General features: G+C 41.8%; 1 protein-coding gene across 3 annotated transcripts in view; it reads left to right on the top strand.

The window, feature by feature from the left end:
* The first annotated feature begins 310 nt into the window (after nucleotides 1-310).
* The window catches only part of TMEM184C (transmembrane protein 184C), a 56,149-nt gene continuing 41,083 nt past the window's right edge, over nucleotides 311-15,376 (top strand). The window contains exons 1-5 of one of the 3 annotated variants that reach the window (XM_077477003.1): nucleotides 311-431; nucleotides 561-787; nucleotides 11,399-11,529; nucleotides 11,617-11,653; nucleotides 13,603-13,808. In XM_077477003.1, coding sequence (XP_077333129.1) covers nucleotides 671-787; nucleotides 11,399-11,529; nucleotides 11,617-11,653; nucleotides 13,603-13,808 — 491 coding nt within the window. In that variant the 5' untranslated portion in view covers nucleotides 311-431; nucleotides 561-670. Of the gene's footprint in view, nucleotides 463-560; nucleotides 788-11,398; nucleotides 11,530-11,616; nucleotides 11,654-13,602; nucleotides 13,809-15,376 lie in introns of all 3 variants that reach the window. The other 2 variants (XM_077477004.1, XM_077477005.1) reach the window with 2 other exon arrangements.

A 15,376-nucleotide genomic window follows, 5' to 3' on the forward strand; every position in this document is an offset into this window, starting at 1 on the left:
CAGGTGGTAAATCATGGCATTCACCACATCTCTTTTAGCTGAAGTTTATTGTAACTACTACTAGGAGAGTCCCTGACAGGAAGAAATGTTTGCAACATGAACGTCATGTGACGACGTCATCCCCTTCCCGTCGTTATACACTCCCCATCATGTGACACAATTACCTCAGCCCAACCATTCCCGCCCCTCTCTGTCAGCCAATCCAGGCTGCTTATTGTAGGAGGCAGTACCGAGAGCTGACTGACCCGAGGCTGAGCCAATGGCATGACGAGCACCGGAGTCAGTGAAGTCATGTGGGCGGGCTGTGTCACAGAAGCCGGAAGTGTATTGTGTGTGTTTTGTTGTTGCAGGGAATGGTGGTGACAGCCTGTGTTGATGTAGGGGAGGAGGAGGGGCGTTGTGGGAAGGTGTAAGCTGTCACCTACACACAGGTGATTAGGCATGTGATGGGTGTAGAAGGAGGTACACCCCTGATGTACTGTGTGTGTGTAATGCAGGTTTCCTGGGCACGGGATGAGATCTAATCTGGTGATATCTGTCTCTTATCTCTGAATTCACAGCATCACACAGCCTGATTTTATCTGCACATGGCCAGAACATGCTGGAAAGCCCACAAGTGATCTACAAGTAGATTCATCTGATAGAGGACAGAATCTGCCCATCATCCAACATGCCCTGTACCTGTAGGAACTGGAGAAGATGGATCCGCCCGCTGGTGGTTGTGCTGTACATTGTGGGACTTCTGGTGGCCATTCCAATATGTGTGTGGGAATTGCAGAAAATGCAGGTGAGCCTAATACACTCTTTATAAAGTTTAAAGTCTATGTAAAGAGTAACTACTTGCTGACCATGTAATGCATATGCGTAGCAGCGAGGATGGCGGTCCTTAGGCTCCGTTCACACTTGCGTGGCTCCAAAGTCGCCCGATTTCCAGCACTACTTGATACGACTTTGAGAGCGACTTTGCACTCTCTGGAACTAACTTGCATCAAAGTAGTGCACTGCAGCACCTTTTCAAATTTGCACCGATCTGAATGGGTGCCATTGAAAACAATGGGCTGCCACTTTGTGTACAAAATCGCACAAGTGTAAATGGAGCTTTAGCACTACGTGCTGCACATATGCATCCATGGCTATAGAGGTTTCTGCTGAGAGCGTGCTCAGTAACACCAAGCTGTCAAAGACAACTCCCAGTCCATGGTAAGATCAGTAGCCAGTGGGACCAGCTTTCAATCATGTGACCACTGTGGTAGCGATCACGTGATTAGGCAGTCCTTCCTGCCCCACCCCCCGGTATTAAAGCCCAGTTAAAGATATGCCAGGGCTGGATGGGAAGGTGTTAAATCAACCTATAAAATAATATATCGCAACTTGCCAATCCTTAAGCCTAGGTTTGCACCCGCACCGCAGGTGTCAATCATATGCAATGTCTGTGCATTGCAAGTTCAGCCATACAGTTGTGTGGTTGAACTCACATTAGATCCGCAGAAAAAAAAAGTGCAGGGACCCCCCCCCCCCCTCCCAAACTGAAATTTAAGTCGTATGGATGTTCTCACCTATGCGATCCGATTACTGTGCGAATTCACAGTTTGCACTGCGATCTGTGAACCGATCTGGGGGTTTCAATAACTAAAGATGAGCTCTGGCGTGTTCGCATGCTCCACGTGCAGAGCCCGCCAGGAAGTTGGCGCAACGCTGCGCTAATCACAGACCGAGAGACATTGCCCTGATGCACTGCCTGTGATTAGCACAGTGATGCGCTCACTTCCTGGTGGGCTCTGCATGTGGAGCATGCGAACACGCTGGAGCTCATCCCTATCATTAACAATGTATTGACACCCACAGTGGTTCGCAGAGGGCAGTGTGACCTGCCTGCGGGAGAGATGCGGAAACCAGCATTGTAATCTAGACTGAAGCGTTATTGATCCCTAAGCCAAAAATATATTGCAGCCTACCAATCCTTTGATGTGGTGGCTGCAATTGTTTTCTTTTCTTTGTTTTTCTTTCTGTCTTCACCTGGTGATCTGGCCAGTAACACACCTCCTGTATTACTGAGATACAACTCTGTATGAATGAATGACCCCAGGAGGCACAGCAGGCAGCGGCATTGTCAGTCACGGGGGAGGGGAGTGTTAAATGTATTAGCAGGTTTTGAACCACTAACAAATTAAAGAAAAACTCCTTTTATAATCGCTTACAGCAAACCATTTTTTTCCCCGTTTGAGATAAAGGTTCTATATTAATAAATAAAAGCTGATCATTTTAATCACCCTTGGCAGTGTTAAGTGGGTTGTCTCATCCATGTATACTGATAAATCTGCTGGAGAGCTTGTGCTTTTGAAAAGCAACACACTTAGACCCCTTTCACACTAGGGTGCTTTGCAGGGGCTACAGAGCTAAAAATAGCTCCTGCAAAGCGCCCTGAAAGAGCCGCTCCTCACACTGGAGCGGTGCACTGGTAGGAAGCTAAAATAAATCCTGCTAGCAGCATCTTTGGAGGGTTGTGTATACCGCTCCTGCCCATTGAAATGAATGGGGCAGCGCGGCTGTACCGCCGGCAAAGCACCGCTGCTGCACCCTTTCTCGGCCACTAGCAGGGGGGTAAAATACAGCCGCTAAAACAATGGTAAAGCGGCGCTAAAAATAGCACCGTTTTACTGCCGACACCCGCGCGGCACCAGTGTGAAAGGGGCCTAACTGGCATGAACACCAGATAAAAATAGAAGAACGAAAATCTAAGGCCCCTTTCACACTGAAAGTTGGGCGATTTTTTCCAGCCGGGTTTTGCCATGATTTCAGGGAATGCCTGTGTAAACTTGAGGTCTGTGGACCTCAACTCGCATCAAAGTCGGACCAAAGTAGTACAGAGACTTGTTTGATGTTGGTATGACTTGAAGTCGCACATATATGAATGATTATCATTGGGAATCGTGGGCTACAACTTGTCATGCGACTTTTATGTCCAAAGTCGCACAAGTGTGAAAAGGGTCTAAAAGGGAAACTAATACAACCATCACAGCTAAGACTTGGCAAGGCCTCTTTGACACTTGTGCGACTTGTCCTGCGATTTGGGACTGCAAAGTTGCATGACAAGTCGTTCCTCATGATTTCCAATGAGTACCATTCATATGCGTGCGACTTCAAGTTGCAGCGTCTTCAACGTAGTCCCTGCACTAGTTTGGTCCAACTTTGATGCGACTTGAGATCCATAGATTACACAGGCAGTGCTTCAAGTCGCTGCAAAATCACATAAATTGCAGCAAAATCACACGACTTTTAGGTCCCACATTTTTTACTGATTCATGAACTCCAGCTAACACGTGTGTTTAAACAATTACAGCAACAGCCCGTTTGCGATGAATAAATAAAAGCTGATCATTGTAAGCACCCCTGTCAGTGTTAAATGGTTTCCTAAACCTTCTGACTGCCATTTTTACCAAACAGCCTGGCCTGTTAAAGTAAGTTGAAAAGTAATGAAATTAATGTCTGGATCACCAGGTGAAAAAGGCATAAAGAAAGGGAATGCAGCCACCAGATATAAAAACTGGTAAACTGCAAAATATTACATATTTGTCTGTCTGTTATGGATTGGGGGTGACCCCCCAAGCCGTTCTTTTAACATTTTGCTATTACCGGCAATGGTATTGTATTGCCAGAAACTTAAATGTGATTTGACTCCTTTTTTTTCCTTAGAAATGTCAGTTTTGCTGCAGTAGGTTCTATGCTTGGGTCGGATGCACCACTTTACAGGCAGACTTAGGGGACCCCCAGGCACTATATTTACCACTTACAGACTGCCCGCCGTCACTATGGCATTTTGAAGAGGAATATCATTGTTATGGCAGCAGCTAGCTGCCATAACCCCATTATCCTCTTCTTTAGCAAGCTGTCCTCTTTCAGATAAAAGTGATCTCTGCGGCGGATTCACCACGAGATCACTTTTATTACTGGTGGGAGAGGGGACTCCTGCCATGCTCCGGTCGTCTCCGCCACTTACCTGACCGGCCGGTAGCAGCGGAGATGATCAGGTCATTTCTCCTGCTTGACTGGCTGCCGAGTGAGGGGAAGATGGCCCCCACTCGGCTCCATAGCATTGACTGGTGGTCCTTTTTAACCCCAAATCTCATATTTAAGAGGTCCTGTGATGCTTTTTTTCTATTACAAGGGATGTTTACATTCCTTGTAATAGGAATAAAAGTTACCCATTATTTATTTATTTTTTATAAAAGGGCATTGTCAAAATAAAAATATAAAGCAAAATAAATATATAATTAAAAAAAAATTTGAAGTGCCCTGTCCCGACGAGCTTGCACGCAGAAGCAAATGCATATGCGGGAAAACAGTGTTCAAACCACACGTGAGGTATTGTCGCGATCCTGTAGAAATTTTTAAACGTCGCCTATGGAGATTTTTAAGGGTAAAAGTTTGTCGCCATTCCACAAGCAGGTGCAATTTTGATGCCTGACATGTTAGGTTTCAATTTACTCAGCGTAACATTATCTTTCATAATCTAAAAAAAAAAATTGGGCTAACTTTACTGTTGTCTTATTTTTTAATCAAAAAAAGTGTATTTTTTTCCAGAAAAAAAGTGCGCTTGTAAGACCACTGTGCAAATACGGTGTAACAGAAAGTACTGCAACAACCGCCATTTTATTCTCTAAGGTGTCAAAAAAAAAAAAAAAAAATATATATATATATATATATATATATATATATATATATATATAATGTTTGGGGGTTCTAAGTAATTTTCTAGCAAAAAATGTTTTTTTACCTTGTCTGAAAAATAGGGCCAGTCCTTAATGGTTAATGACATTTCATTTATATTATTTGCAATTTATGCATCAGTAAATCACTGCTCCTTTTAATTTTAGCCTGGGATTCTCCTTAAAATCCATACTAGTTCAGAAGGGCCTGGTATGGATTAGGGGGGAGGGGGGGCCCTTACTACCATATATTATTTTTTTTTTTTCTTCACTTTTTTCATTGCTGGTGTTCTGACAAGAAAGGTCCCCCCCCCCCCTATCCGTTAGTGTCTGCCCTGTACTGCTCAGGTGCAGCGGAGGACAAAGGAGACGCTGAAAGTCTCTGAACATGAACACTACATTGTGCCACACGCTCCCAATGCTCATGCAACTCTGCAAGGGGCAGATGTATACAGAAGATGGTCAGAGCTCATACAATGGTGGATTTCTCAAAGGGGCGGATGCCATCTTCTGTATGCATCTACCCCTTGCAGAGTTGTACGAGCATCGGGAGCGTGTGGCACAATGTAGTGTTAATTGCGCGTGCGCCGTGTACAGCTCATGAACAGCTGTTCATGTTCGGAGACTTTCATCGTCTCCTTTGTCCTCCGTACCGTGCAAGCGCTGCGCCTGCGCAGTACAGGGCGGACGCTATCCGATGGGGGACAGTTTTTTCGTCAGGGCACCGGCGAAGTTTTTTATTCAGCTGTCAGCGGGGAAGCCTATTGACAGCCAATGACTCATTGTTTGTTAGGGACACAGCGTCAGGTTTTCTGGGCCCACTTTTGCCAATAATATTGTATATCTATCTGTGATGGTCCGATGTCCATAAACCTTTAGGAAGTATATATAGTGTACATTCAGTTATTAAAATGTGTCTTAGTCCATGCATGACCTTAAATGAGAAACACTTTTTTATTCAGGGTGCACAAAAGTGCATTGTGGGTATTCTATATGCCTTATCTACTGTTATTGACTCCATCTCCCTTTTAATTCTCCAATATTGTGCCTGTATGGGCAACGAGTTATTTTGATATCTTATATTATTTGGTGTATATGTGATCCATTTTGCAGTATGGTACTTTAAACAGCAACTTCAGAAGTGGAATCAATTAATTTTTTTCTTAATACTATCCAGGGGCAATGGCATCACATGGTGCCAAACTGAAAACGTGCTCCCAGCTTACCCTGTATTTTATGTATTTGAATAAGCCTAACTAGGAAACTTCTGAGTGGGCCTTCCTCCTCAGGTTGCTATAAAAAAAACAAAAAAAAACATTGTGGTGTAAATTGTTATATGATGTATAGTGATTCAATTCTGTCAATGTGGGGAATAAACACAAGATAATGTTCTTTAAGATTGCTGAAAGTGTTAAATTCAAATAGATAAAGCAGTGCAGGCATTACTGATCTTTCAGTTTCCCTTATTGAATGGTAACAGCTCAGTATAGATTGGTGCCCCTTCACATAAGGATATAGAAGTGTGACAATTGGTGGATTTTATCTTTTTTTTTTTTTTTTTTTTTTTTTTTTTTTAACCATGTCTATGTTCTCTTATATCTACATAGTAAATATAAAGGAAGTTTTTTTTTGTAATATTCAACCAGCTGGCAACCTCTGTAAAAGTGATTACTGATAACTTACAAAGACAAATACACACATGTCCTTGAGAAATAACAATGCTTTAGTTCACCAAACTTGTTGAAACGTGAAATAAAGAAACTTATCAAATTAGGAGCAATATCTTTTACACAGTTACATAGTTGGGATGGAAAAAAGACACTAGTCCATCTAGTTCAGCAAATTAAAAAACAAAAAAACAAAATAGAAAACCCATATGTATATACTATCCTATGCCCACAGATGATCCAGATGAAGGCAAAACAAAACCCCAATAAAGCATGAGCCAATTTGCTCCAGTGGTATAAATAAATCCCTCCCCGATCTGTCATGAGGCAATCAGATATTCCCTGGATCAACTACCCCTGTCGTTGTTTTTACCTCTAAATATTATTTTCCTGTTATATTTTGTGCATTTAGGAATGCATCCAGCATTTTTTAAAACAATCTACTGAGCTGCCCAAAACCAGTTCTTGATAGTCTATTCCACATTTTCACAGCTCTTACTGTGAAGAAACAATTCCGTATTTGGAGATTAAATCCCTTATCTTCCAGACATAAAGAGTGCACCTTGTCCTCTGTAATGACCTGAAAGTGAAAAACTCACAGCAAGTTTTCTATATGGGCCAATTATGTATTTTGACACGTTGATCATATCCCCCCTTAATCTCCTCTCATTAAGAGAATAAATACAGTTCAGCTAATCCTTCCTCATAGCTGAGCTCCTCCATGCCTAATATAAGTTTGGTTGCTCTTCTCCTCACTATCTCCAGTTCCTCGATATCCTTTTTGTGAACTGGTGCTCAGAATTGAACTGCATATTCCAGATGAGATCTTACTAATGATTTGTACAGGGGCAAAATGATATCTCCTTCTCTAGATCTCTTTTAATACAAGAAAGTATTTTGTTGGCTTTAGAAACTGCAGTTTGGCATTACATGCTATTATTAAGTCTATGATGTACCAGAGCACCCAGATCCTTCTCCACCTAGTACAGTATGTATGATGCATGCATGTTTTTACCCCTAAGTGCATAACTTTACATTTATCAACATTAACTAGTTCCCGATTTTGGCCATGCTACACGTAGTTACCTAGTAGGTGAGGTTGAAAAAAGACACAAGTCCATAAAGTCCAACCTATGTGTGTGATTATATGTCAGTATTACATTGTATATCCCTGTATGTTGCGGTCGTTCAGGTGCTTATCTAATAGTTTTTTGAAACTATTGATGCTCCCCGCTGAGACCACCACCTGTGGATGGGAATTCCACATCCTTGCCGCTCTTACAGTAAAGAACCCTCTATGTAGTTTAAGGTTGAACCTCTGTTCTTCTAATTTTAATATGTGGCCACGAGTCTTGTTAAACTCCTTTCTGCAAAAAAGTTTCATCCCTATTGTGGGGTCAGCAGTATGGTATTTATAAATTGAAATCATATCCCCTCTCAAGCGTCTCTTCTCAAGAGAGAATAAGTTCAGTGCTCGCAACCTTTCCTCTTATTATTATTATTATTATTATTATTATTATTATTATTATTATACAGGTTTTATATAGCGCCAACAGTTTGCTCAGCGCTTTACAACATGAGGGCAGACATTAGTTACATTACAATTTGGTACAAGAGGAATCAGAGGGCCCTTTCCTCGTTAGAGCTTGCAATCTAAAAAGGAAGGGTCAATTGATACAAAAGGTAATAGCTGTGGGTCATGAGCTGATGTAAAACAGTGTTGGTTAGAAGCAGGATAGGCTTCTTTGAAGAGAAAGGTTTTCAGGGATCGTCTAAAGATGGATAGATTAGGGGACAGTCGGACAGATTGGGGTAGGGAGTTCCAAAGGATGGGAGGAGCTCTGGAGAAATCATGGAGGCGAGCATGGGAGGAGGTGACAAGGGAGCTAGAGAGCAGGAGGTCTTGGGGTGACTGAAGAGAGCGGCTTGGTTGGTATTTTGCGACTAGGTTTGTGATGTAACTAGGGGCAGAGTTATGGATGGCTTTGTAAATTATTGTTAGTACTTTGAATTTTATTCCTTGGGCGAGTGGATAAATAATATCATAATATCCTCCAGACCCTTTTATTAGCTTAGTTGCCCTTCTTTGTACTCGCTCCATTTCCAGTACATCCTTCCTGAGGGCTGGTGCCCAGAACTGGACAGCATACTCTAGGTGCAGCCGGACCAGAGTCTTGTAGAGCAGGAGAATTATCGTTTTATCTCTGGAGTTGATCCCTTTTTAATGCATGCCAATATTCTGTTTCCTTTGTTAGTAGCATTGCTGAGCCTATCATCTACTAGGACACACAGTCCTTTTCCATCCTAGATTCCCCCTTAGGTTTTCCCCCCAGTGTATAGATTGCATTCATATTTTTGCCACCCACATGTCCAAAAGAAGGTCATCACTGTACACAGGGCATGTGTAGCATGTCCAGTCCTTCTACCTTGCCCCCTCCCAGTACACAGCAATTTGGCTCTGATTTATCAAAGCTGCATTGCTGTATACTTAAAAAATAATAATAAAAAGAAAGCAGTTGGACAATGTTTATCAACAAGCTGAAATACAAATGTAACAATGTTATTTTGTATCTTTTCTGTTCGTTCATCTGCGGGTCAAAAGGAGCTGACATGCGTGATCCAGCACAGCAGGGCCACTCTGCTGCAGTACATTTTCAGTAGGCGGACCTTGAGTGGGTAATCTGCAAATTGGTGGTAATTCTTTAAGAATCTGTTGCTGCCATATTGACCAGGTTCTTAACCACTTCAGCCCCGGAAGGATTTGCCCCTAATGACCAGGCCATTTTTTTGCGACACGGCACTGCGTCACTTTAACTGACAATTGCACGGTTGTGCGCCGCTGTACCCAAACAACATTATTATTTTATTTTTTTTCCCCCACAACTACAGCTTTTTATTTTTTGCTCTATAAACAAGAAAAGTGACAATTTTGGGGAAAAAAGCTATATTTTTTACTTAATAAATATACCCTAAAAAATATAAAAAAAACGAATTTCTTCCTCACTTTAGACTGATTATATATTCTTCTACGTATTTTTGGTAAAAAAATAAAATTAAAATTGTAATTGTATAAACGTATATTGGTTTGTGCAAAAGTTATAGTGTCTACAAAATAGGGAATAGATTTATGGTGTTTTTATTATTTATTTTATTTTTTACTAGCAATGACGGTGATCTGCGATTTTTAGCAGAACTGCGACTTGCAGCAGACAGATCAGACACTTTTGACACATTTTTGGGGCCATTGACATGTATACAGCGATCGGTGCTATAAAAATGCACTGATTGATTACTGTGTAAATGTCACTGGCAGGGAAGGGTTTAACACTAGGGGGTGATCCAGGGGTTAAATGTTTTCCCTTGTGTGTGCTCTAACTGTATGAGAATGTCCCTGACTAGAGGAGGTGCTAGATCGCTGCTCCTAGCTAGTAGGAGCAGACGATGTGTCTCCTCACCTGTCAAAATGGGGATGTGTGTGTTTGCACACACAAACATCCCTGTTCTGGCTCTCGCACCCACGATTGCACGTTACCGGCAGACATCGCGCCCGCCAGCCACGTTCATCGGGTCCCCCGCCATGCAGTGCACCCGCTATAGCTGTTTAAAGGGCCGACCTACAGCTGCGACGATTTGCGCAGGAGAGCTGACCTGCCGCAGTAGAATGACGGCGGCTGGTCGACTAGTGGTTAAAGTGCCAGTAGTTAGAACTACCTAAATTCGTTGCCCCTGTCAGTAATGATACTGAAACTGGCACAAATGCTTGCCTGAATTAGATGCAGATAATTCTCAAGGAAACTACCACCAGAAATGTGTCTTTAATGCTTTATTGAATTTCACACAATATCTTATACTCTGGCATACATGTTTTATAATACAAACCATTCTGACAATTTCAGTGTGTTCAAAGATGAGAATGGAGGGCAGGACGTACGCTCGTGGGACTCCTACTGTTTTATGCCCGCAAAGCCATAGCTCTCAGTTGGCGCAAACCAACACCCCCTCCTCTCTGCCTGTGGAAACAACTCATCAACAATACCCTACCTCTGTATAAAGACACATACGCCAATAGAGGCTGCCCCAACAAGTATGTTAAAGTCTGGTCTAAATGGTTGGCAGATCCCTCCTCTGCTTCAGTGGTCCCCTAGTAGAACCTGCACAAAATGGCTCTCAAGTGGGTACCAACTGTTCACATTGAATATAACAGTTATTACACCCTCATATACAAATGTGGACTACAGTATCTAGAGACCCGGGGAGCTGCGCTGCTGTACAAACATTCACAATCTATGATATATACCTGCTATCCATGTATGACATAACTACATGAGGTCCCCACGGGAATCCCATTGTTGCCATGTAAGACCTCTGTATGTTTAATTGTCTGTCTGGTTTTTGTTTTGTTTTTTGTTTTTGTTTTTTGTTCTGTTTATCGCAAATCAATAAAAGGAGGTTTAAAAAAAAAAAAAGATGAGAATGGAGTGCAGTAACAGACAGTTGGAATTACTTTTTATAGATTTATTATTATTATTATTATTATTATTATTATTCAGATTTGTGTTCTATAGCATTCGTGTTTCCTGAGTTCCTAATATAAATGATTAGCTCTCACTGTTCATTGTGTGAGTGTATTACTTAAACGTTTTATACCTAGCTCGTCTTTTAAAGGAAAGAAAACAAAAGAGCAAAGAGACAAAGGAAATCATGAAAAATTTAGCCTAGATCCCCACCTGCTGACTAAAATAACAATATAAAATATTAAAGTGCACAAACAAAAGAAAAACACAATGATTTTTTAGCCTGGAATTGCCTGTTACTCTCAGCACGTACATCCTCTCTGAAAGGGAAGAGACAAGCACCTCTTGTAACTGAACAAGGCGGTCAGTAATGTATGAGCAAGCACTTCTTGTAACTAGATCAAGTATTAAAGTCTAAAATTAAGTGCACTTCACGTGTGTTGGTAGTAACTAAGAACATGGATGACATTGTGATTGTAAAAAAATGAATGTTTGCTTTGCTCTGTTCCAGGTCGGAGTTCACACCAAGGCATGGTTTATTGCTGGTATTTTCGTATTGATGACCATACCAATCTCACTTTGGGGAATCTTACAGCATTTAGTTCATTATACTCAGCCCGAACTACAGAAGCCAATTATAAGGTACTTTATAGTTTATTTGTCCGAGGTTGCAAACCAGTTGTAAACATGATGATGTTCTTAGTAGTTTCTTGTTTTTCTCTCTGTCAGAATTCTGTGGATGGTGCCCATTTTCAGTGTAGACAGTGTAAGTATTGTTTCATACTTTACCAGCTTTGTATTATCAGCAAATTCCACACATTGTTTTAAGTTAAGAATCATCAATGTTGATTGTTTGAATATGCACTGGGCAAAATTCTATAAAACTATTTTTTTTTCTTGTTTTATAGATATAGGCTTTTTTTGGTTTAACACTTTTTTACGATATGTTTCTCTTGGGCACTTTGCCTATGATTCTACCCAGGCTGAGTTAGTATGCATATAGTAAATGAACATCTTATGGCTTTTAACTTGGCCCTAAATCTAAGTACTGTACATGTAAAGTATGACATATGCTACTCCCGAAGGATTTAGTAAACTGTGCAATGCCTCAATTGAACTAAGCAAAAAAAGAGCAGATAATGGACAACTCAACCGAAATGCTTACCAGCCTATGTTAGCAAAAGAGTAGTTCGGAAACCTCTCCTGCTCTAGAATTGCTATTTAGATAGAAATTAAGTCTTATATACAAATCAATGGGGGTTATTTACTAAAGGAAAATCCACTTTGCACTGCAAGTGCACTTGGAAGTAAAGTCGCTGTAGATCCGAGGGGGACATGCAAGGAAAATAAAAAAACAGCATTTTAGCTTGCACATGATTGGATGATAAAACCAGCAAAGCTTCCCCTCATTTCAGATCTACCCCTTAGATTTAGAGCAACTGCACTTCCAAGTGCACTTGCAGTGCAAAGTGGATTTGCCTTTCCTAAATAACCCCCAATGGGTTCTAGTAGACATAAGTGGGTAAGTGCTAGTACTGTTCACTATGCAAAACCTTGTAAGGATAAGCAATGCCTCCAGTTCAGGGATTGTTGAAGACAGGCCATGTAGAGATGTGATAAATGGACCTTTCAATTATTTAAAGTGATCAGTGGCCATTCACTCCTTTTACAAAGGGAACAAAGCCAACAACATATATGTGTTGCATCTATTTGCAAGCATTTTAGAGAAAAGGGAAGCCACACAGATTAAAGCCAACATTAAAATTCTACAATTGAGCTTATTGTTCAAAGCAGAGTTCCACCCAAAAGTGGAACTTCCAGTTTAAGCACTTCTTACCCCCTGACATTCCACATTTAGCATGTCATTTTTTTTGGGGGAGGGGGGGGGGTGTGTACCATTTTTTTTTTAGTGGGACTTCCTGCATCCTATCTTCGGCCGCCTAGGTGACTCCTCCCCTCATCCTGGGTTGTTCCTCCCTGCCAGCAATCTTCTGGGGCACAACTCGGGTCCCAGAAGATCAGCTGGCCAATAGGAGAGCGCAGCATCGCCGTAAGCTGTCACGGCCGGGTGCCCACAGTTACCATGAAGGCGCCGAGGAGGGGGAGAGGAGCTAGCATCCAGGCGGCTACATCGCTGGACCGTGGGGCAGGTAAGTGTCGGTTTATTAAGTCAGCCGCTATGCTTTTTGTAGCTGCTGACTTTTAATAAAATAAAAAACAGATAGAACTCGGCTTTAGTCGTAAAGAATGGAGGTTCAGGTGATTTTGCAATTTGCACCAGATGGATTAATAAACTTCCATATCGGCTTTTGTCTTAAAGTGCAACTTCCCTGTTCTCTACAATGTTTGTATGTTGAACAGAGGGTGGATGAATTGGATATCCAGCACCTACAGCTGGGAATGCACAGGCACAGAAACTATGCCAGAGCATTTGGATTATTTGATGCATCCAATTTCTGACTGAATTCCAATTTCATGAACTGGTCATGCCACATGAAATAATTTCACCAGCTGCTGTTCTCAATGACGCATCTGCCTGACTTATCAAATCCTTAGACGTCAGGCAAGTGATAAGTGATTAAATTGTATTCTTATAGACTTCCCAGTCTGATCACACAAGTTTTTGTTTGAAATGTGTAATAAATAGGCTTGTAATTCGTCAATATTGTTTACAATAAGTTAATATTTTTTATTTGTCTACCAATGATACAACAGTGGGTTGCTCTTAAGTATCCTGACATTGCAATATATGTGGATACCTGTAGAGAATGCTATGAAGCCTACGTCATCTATAACTTCATGATCTTCCTCTTGAACTATTTAACAAATCGATGTCCGAATTTAGCATTGGTTCTTGAAGCTAAAGATCAGCAAAGACATCTACCTCCACTATGCTGCTGTCCTCCATGGCCTATGGGAGAGTAAGTAATCAAACCAGATAAATTGCTATCATCAGAAACGCATGCATCATTTTTTTAGGTTATTGCATGTATTGCCTTTGTAATGTTCATCTTTGAAAAGAAATTCTACAAACCACAGAAACAAAGTACCTGTCGTATTTAGATGACAAGGCATTAATATTGTTTGAAGACTACTGGACCACTTTTTTAAAAGGGTGAAATCTGTTTTCCATTCCAGTTGAATCAAAGCTTTGAGTTAAGAGGATGGGTTGGAATCTCTGTACTTCAAAATTTAAATGTAGATCTTCTTTCTTCTTCCAAGTTCTTTGGGTCCCTGGCACTGGCATGTTTACTAAGGGAAGTCGGCTGTGACTCCTTGCAGCTTCACAGCTGGTTTCCTACTGCACATGCGCAAGCCACACTGTGCTTTGTAAATGGTCCCACAGTCGTCTTGGACATGTGATGTGTCCCAGAAGGCTGCGTGCAAAAGGGGGGAGGGAGGGGAGAAGAACTTCCCCTTTTGGATGAAGTTCCGCTTTAACCATGTCTCATGTTTCATTGTACAGAAGCAGGACAAATAGAATAATGTCATGATAACGGCCTTCATAGATAAGGGTATAGCAGACTATACACACTATTACCAAAAGTTTTGGGACACCTGCCTTTACACGCAGATGAACTTTAATGGCATCCCAGGCTTAGTTCATAGGGTTCAATATTGAGTTGGCCCACCCTTTGCAGCTTTAAAGGCTTCAACTCTTCTGGGAAGGCTCTCCACAGGGCTTAGGAGTGTGTCTATGGGAATGTTTGACCATTCTTGCAGAAGCGCATTTGTGAGGTCAGGCACTGATGTGGACAAGAAAGCCTTGCTCGCAGTCTCCGCTGTAGTTCATCCCAAAGGTGTTTTATCAGGTTGAGGTCAGGACAGTCATGTTCCTCCACCCCTAACCCACTCATCCATGTCTTTATGGACCTTGTTTGTGCACTGGTGGGCAGTCTTGTTGGAACAGGAAGGGGTCATGCCCAGAGCATGAAACCATTCAAAATGTCTTTGTATGCTGATGCCTTGAGAGTTGCCTTCACTGGAACGAAGGGGCCAAACCCAACCCCTGAAAAACAACTCCGCACCATAACCCCCCCCCCCCCCCCCCTCCACCAAATGGTTTGGACCAATGCTCAAAGCAAGGTCCATAAAAACATGGATGAGCGAGTTTGCGGTGGAGGAACTTAACTGGCCTGGCATTTCTGCTTTAAGAGATAGTTGGAGGAGTTTAAGAAGGAAGTTTGTGTAAGTAATAAAGATGGTTACCTGGGTCCCAGCAATGGCGATAAAGACACCTCAACCCTTTGTGCAGCCTCCAGAGAGATTTCTACAGCAGCCTGAACCGCCTACATTTCCCTGGGATCTATGGTATGAACAATTTTCAATCTGCTTACTAGCATCTGGCCTGGATTGCGCCTCCTCTGAGAGACAGTGGCCTTGCTGCTTAAAGTAAACCCACTCTAAGGACTTTAAATAATCCGCTCTGTCTCCTAAGAACATTTCCCCCTGTGTTTGTTTTATTAAAAAAATATGAAGTTTATACCTC

The sequence above is a fragment of the Lithobates pipiens genome, unplaced genomic scaffold, assembly GCF_037356315.1.
Source record: "Lithobates pipiens isolate NorthernLeopardFrog02 unplaced genomic scaffold, aLitPip1_a1.2 Scaffold_13, whole genome shotgun sequence".
NCBI classification, from domain to species: domain Eukaryota; kingdom Metazoa; phylum Chordata; class Amphibia; order Anura; family Ranidae; genus Lithobates; species Lithobates pipiens.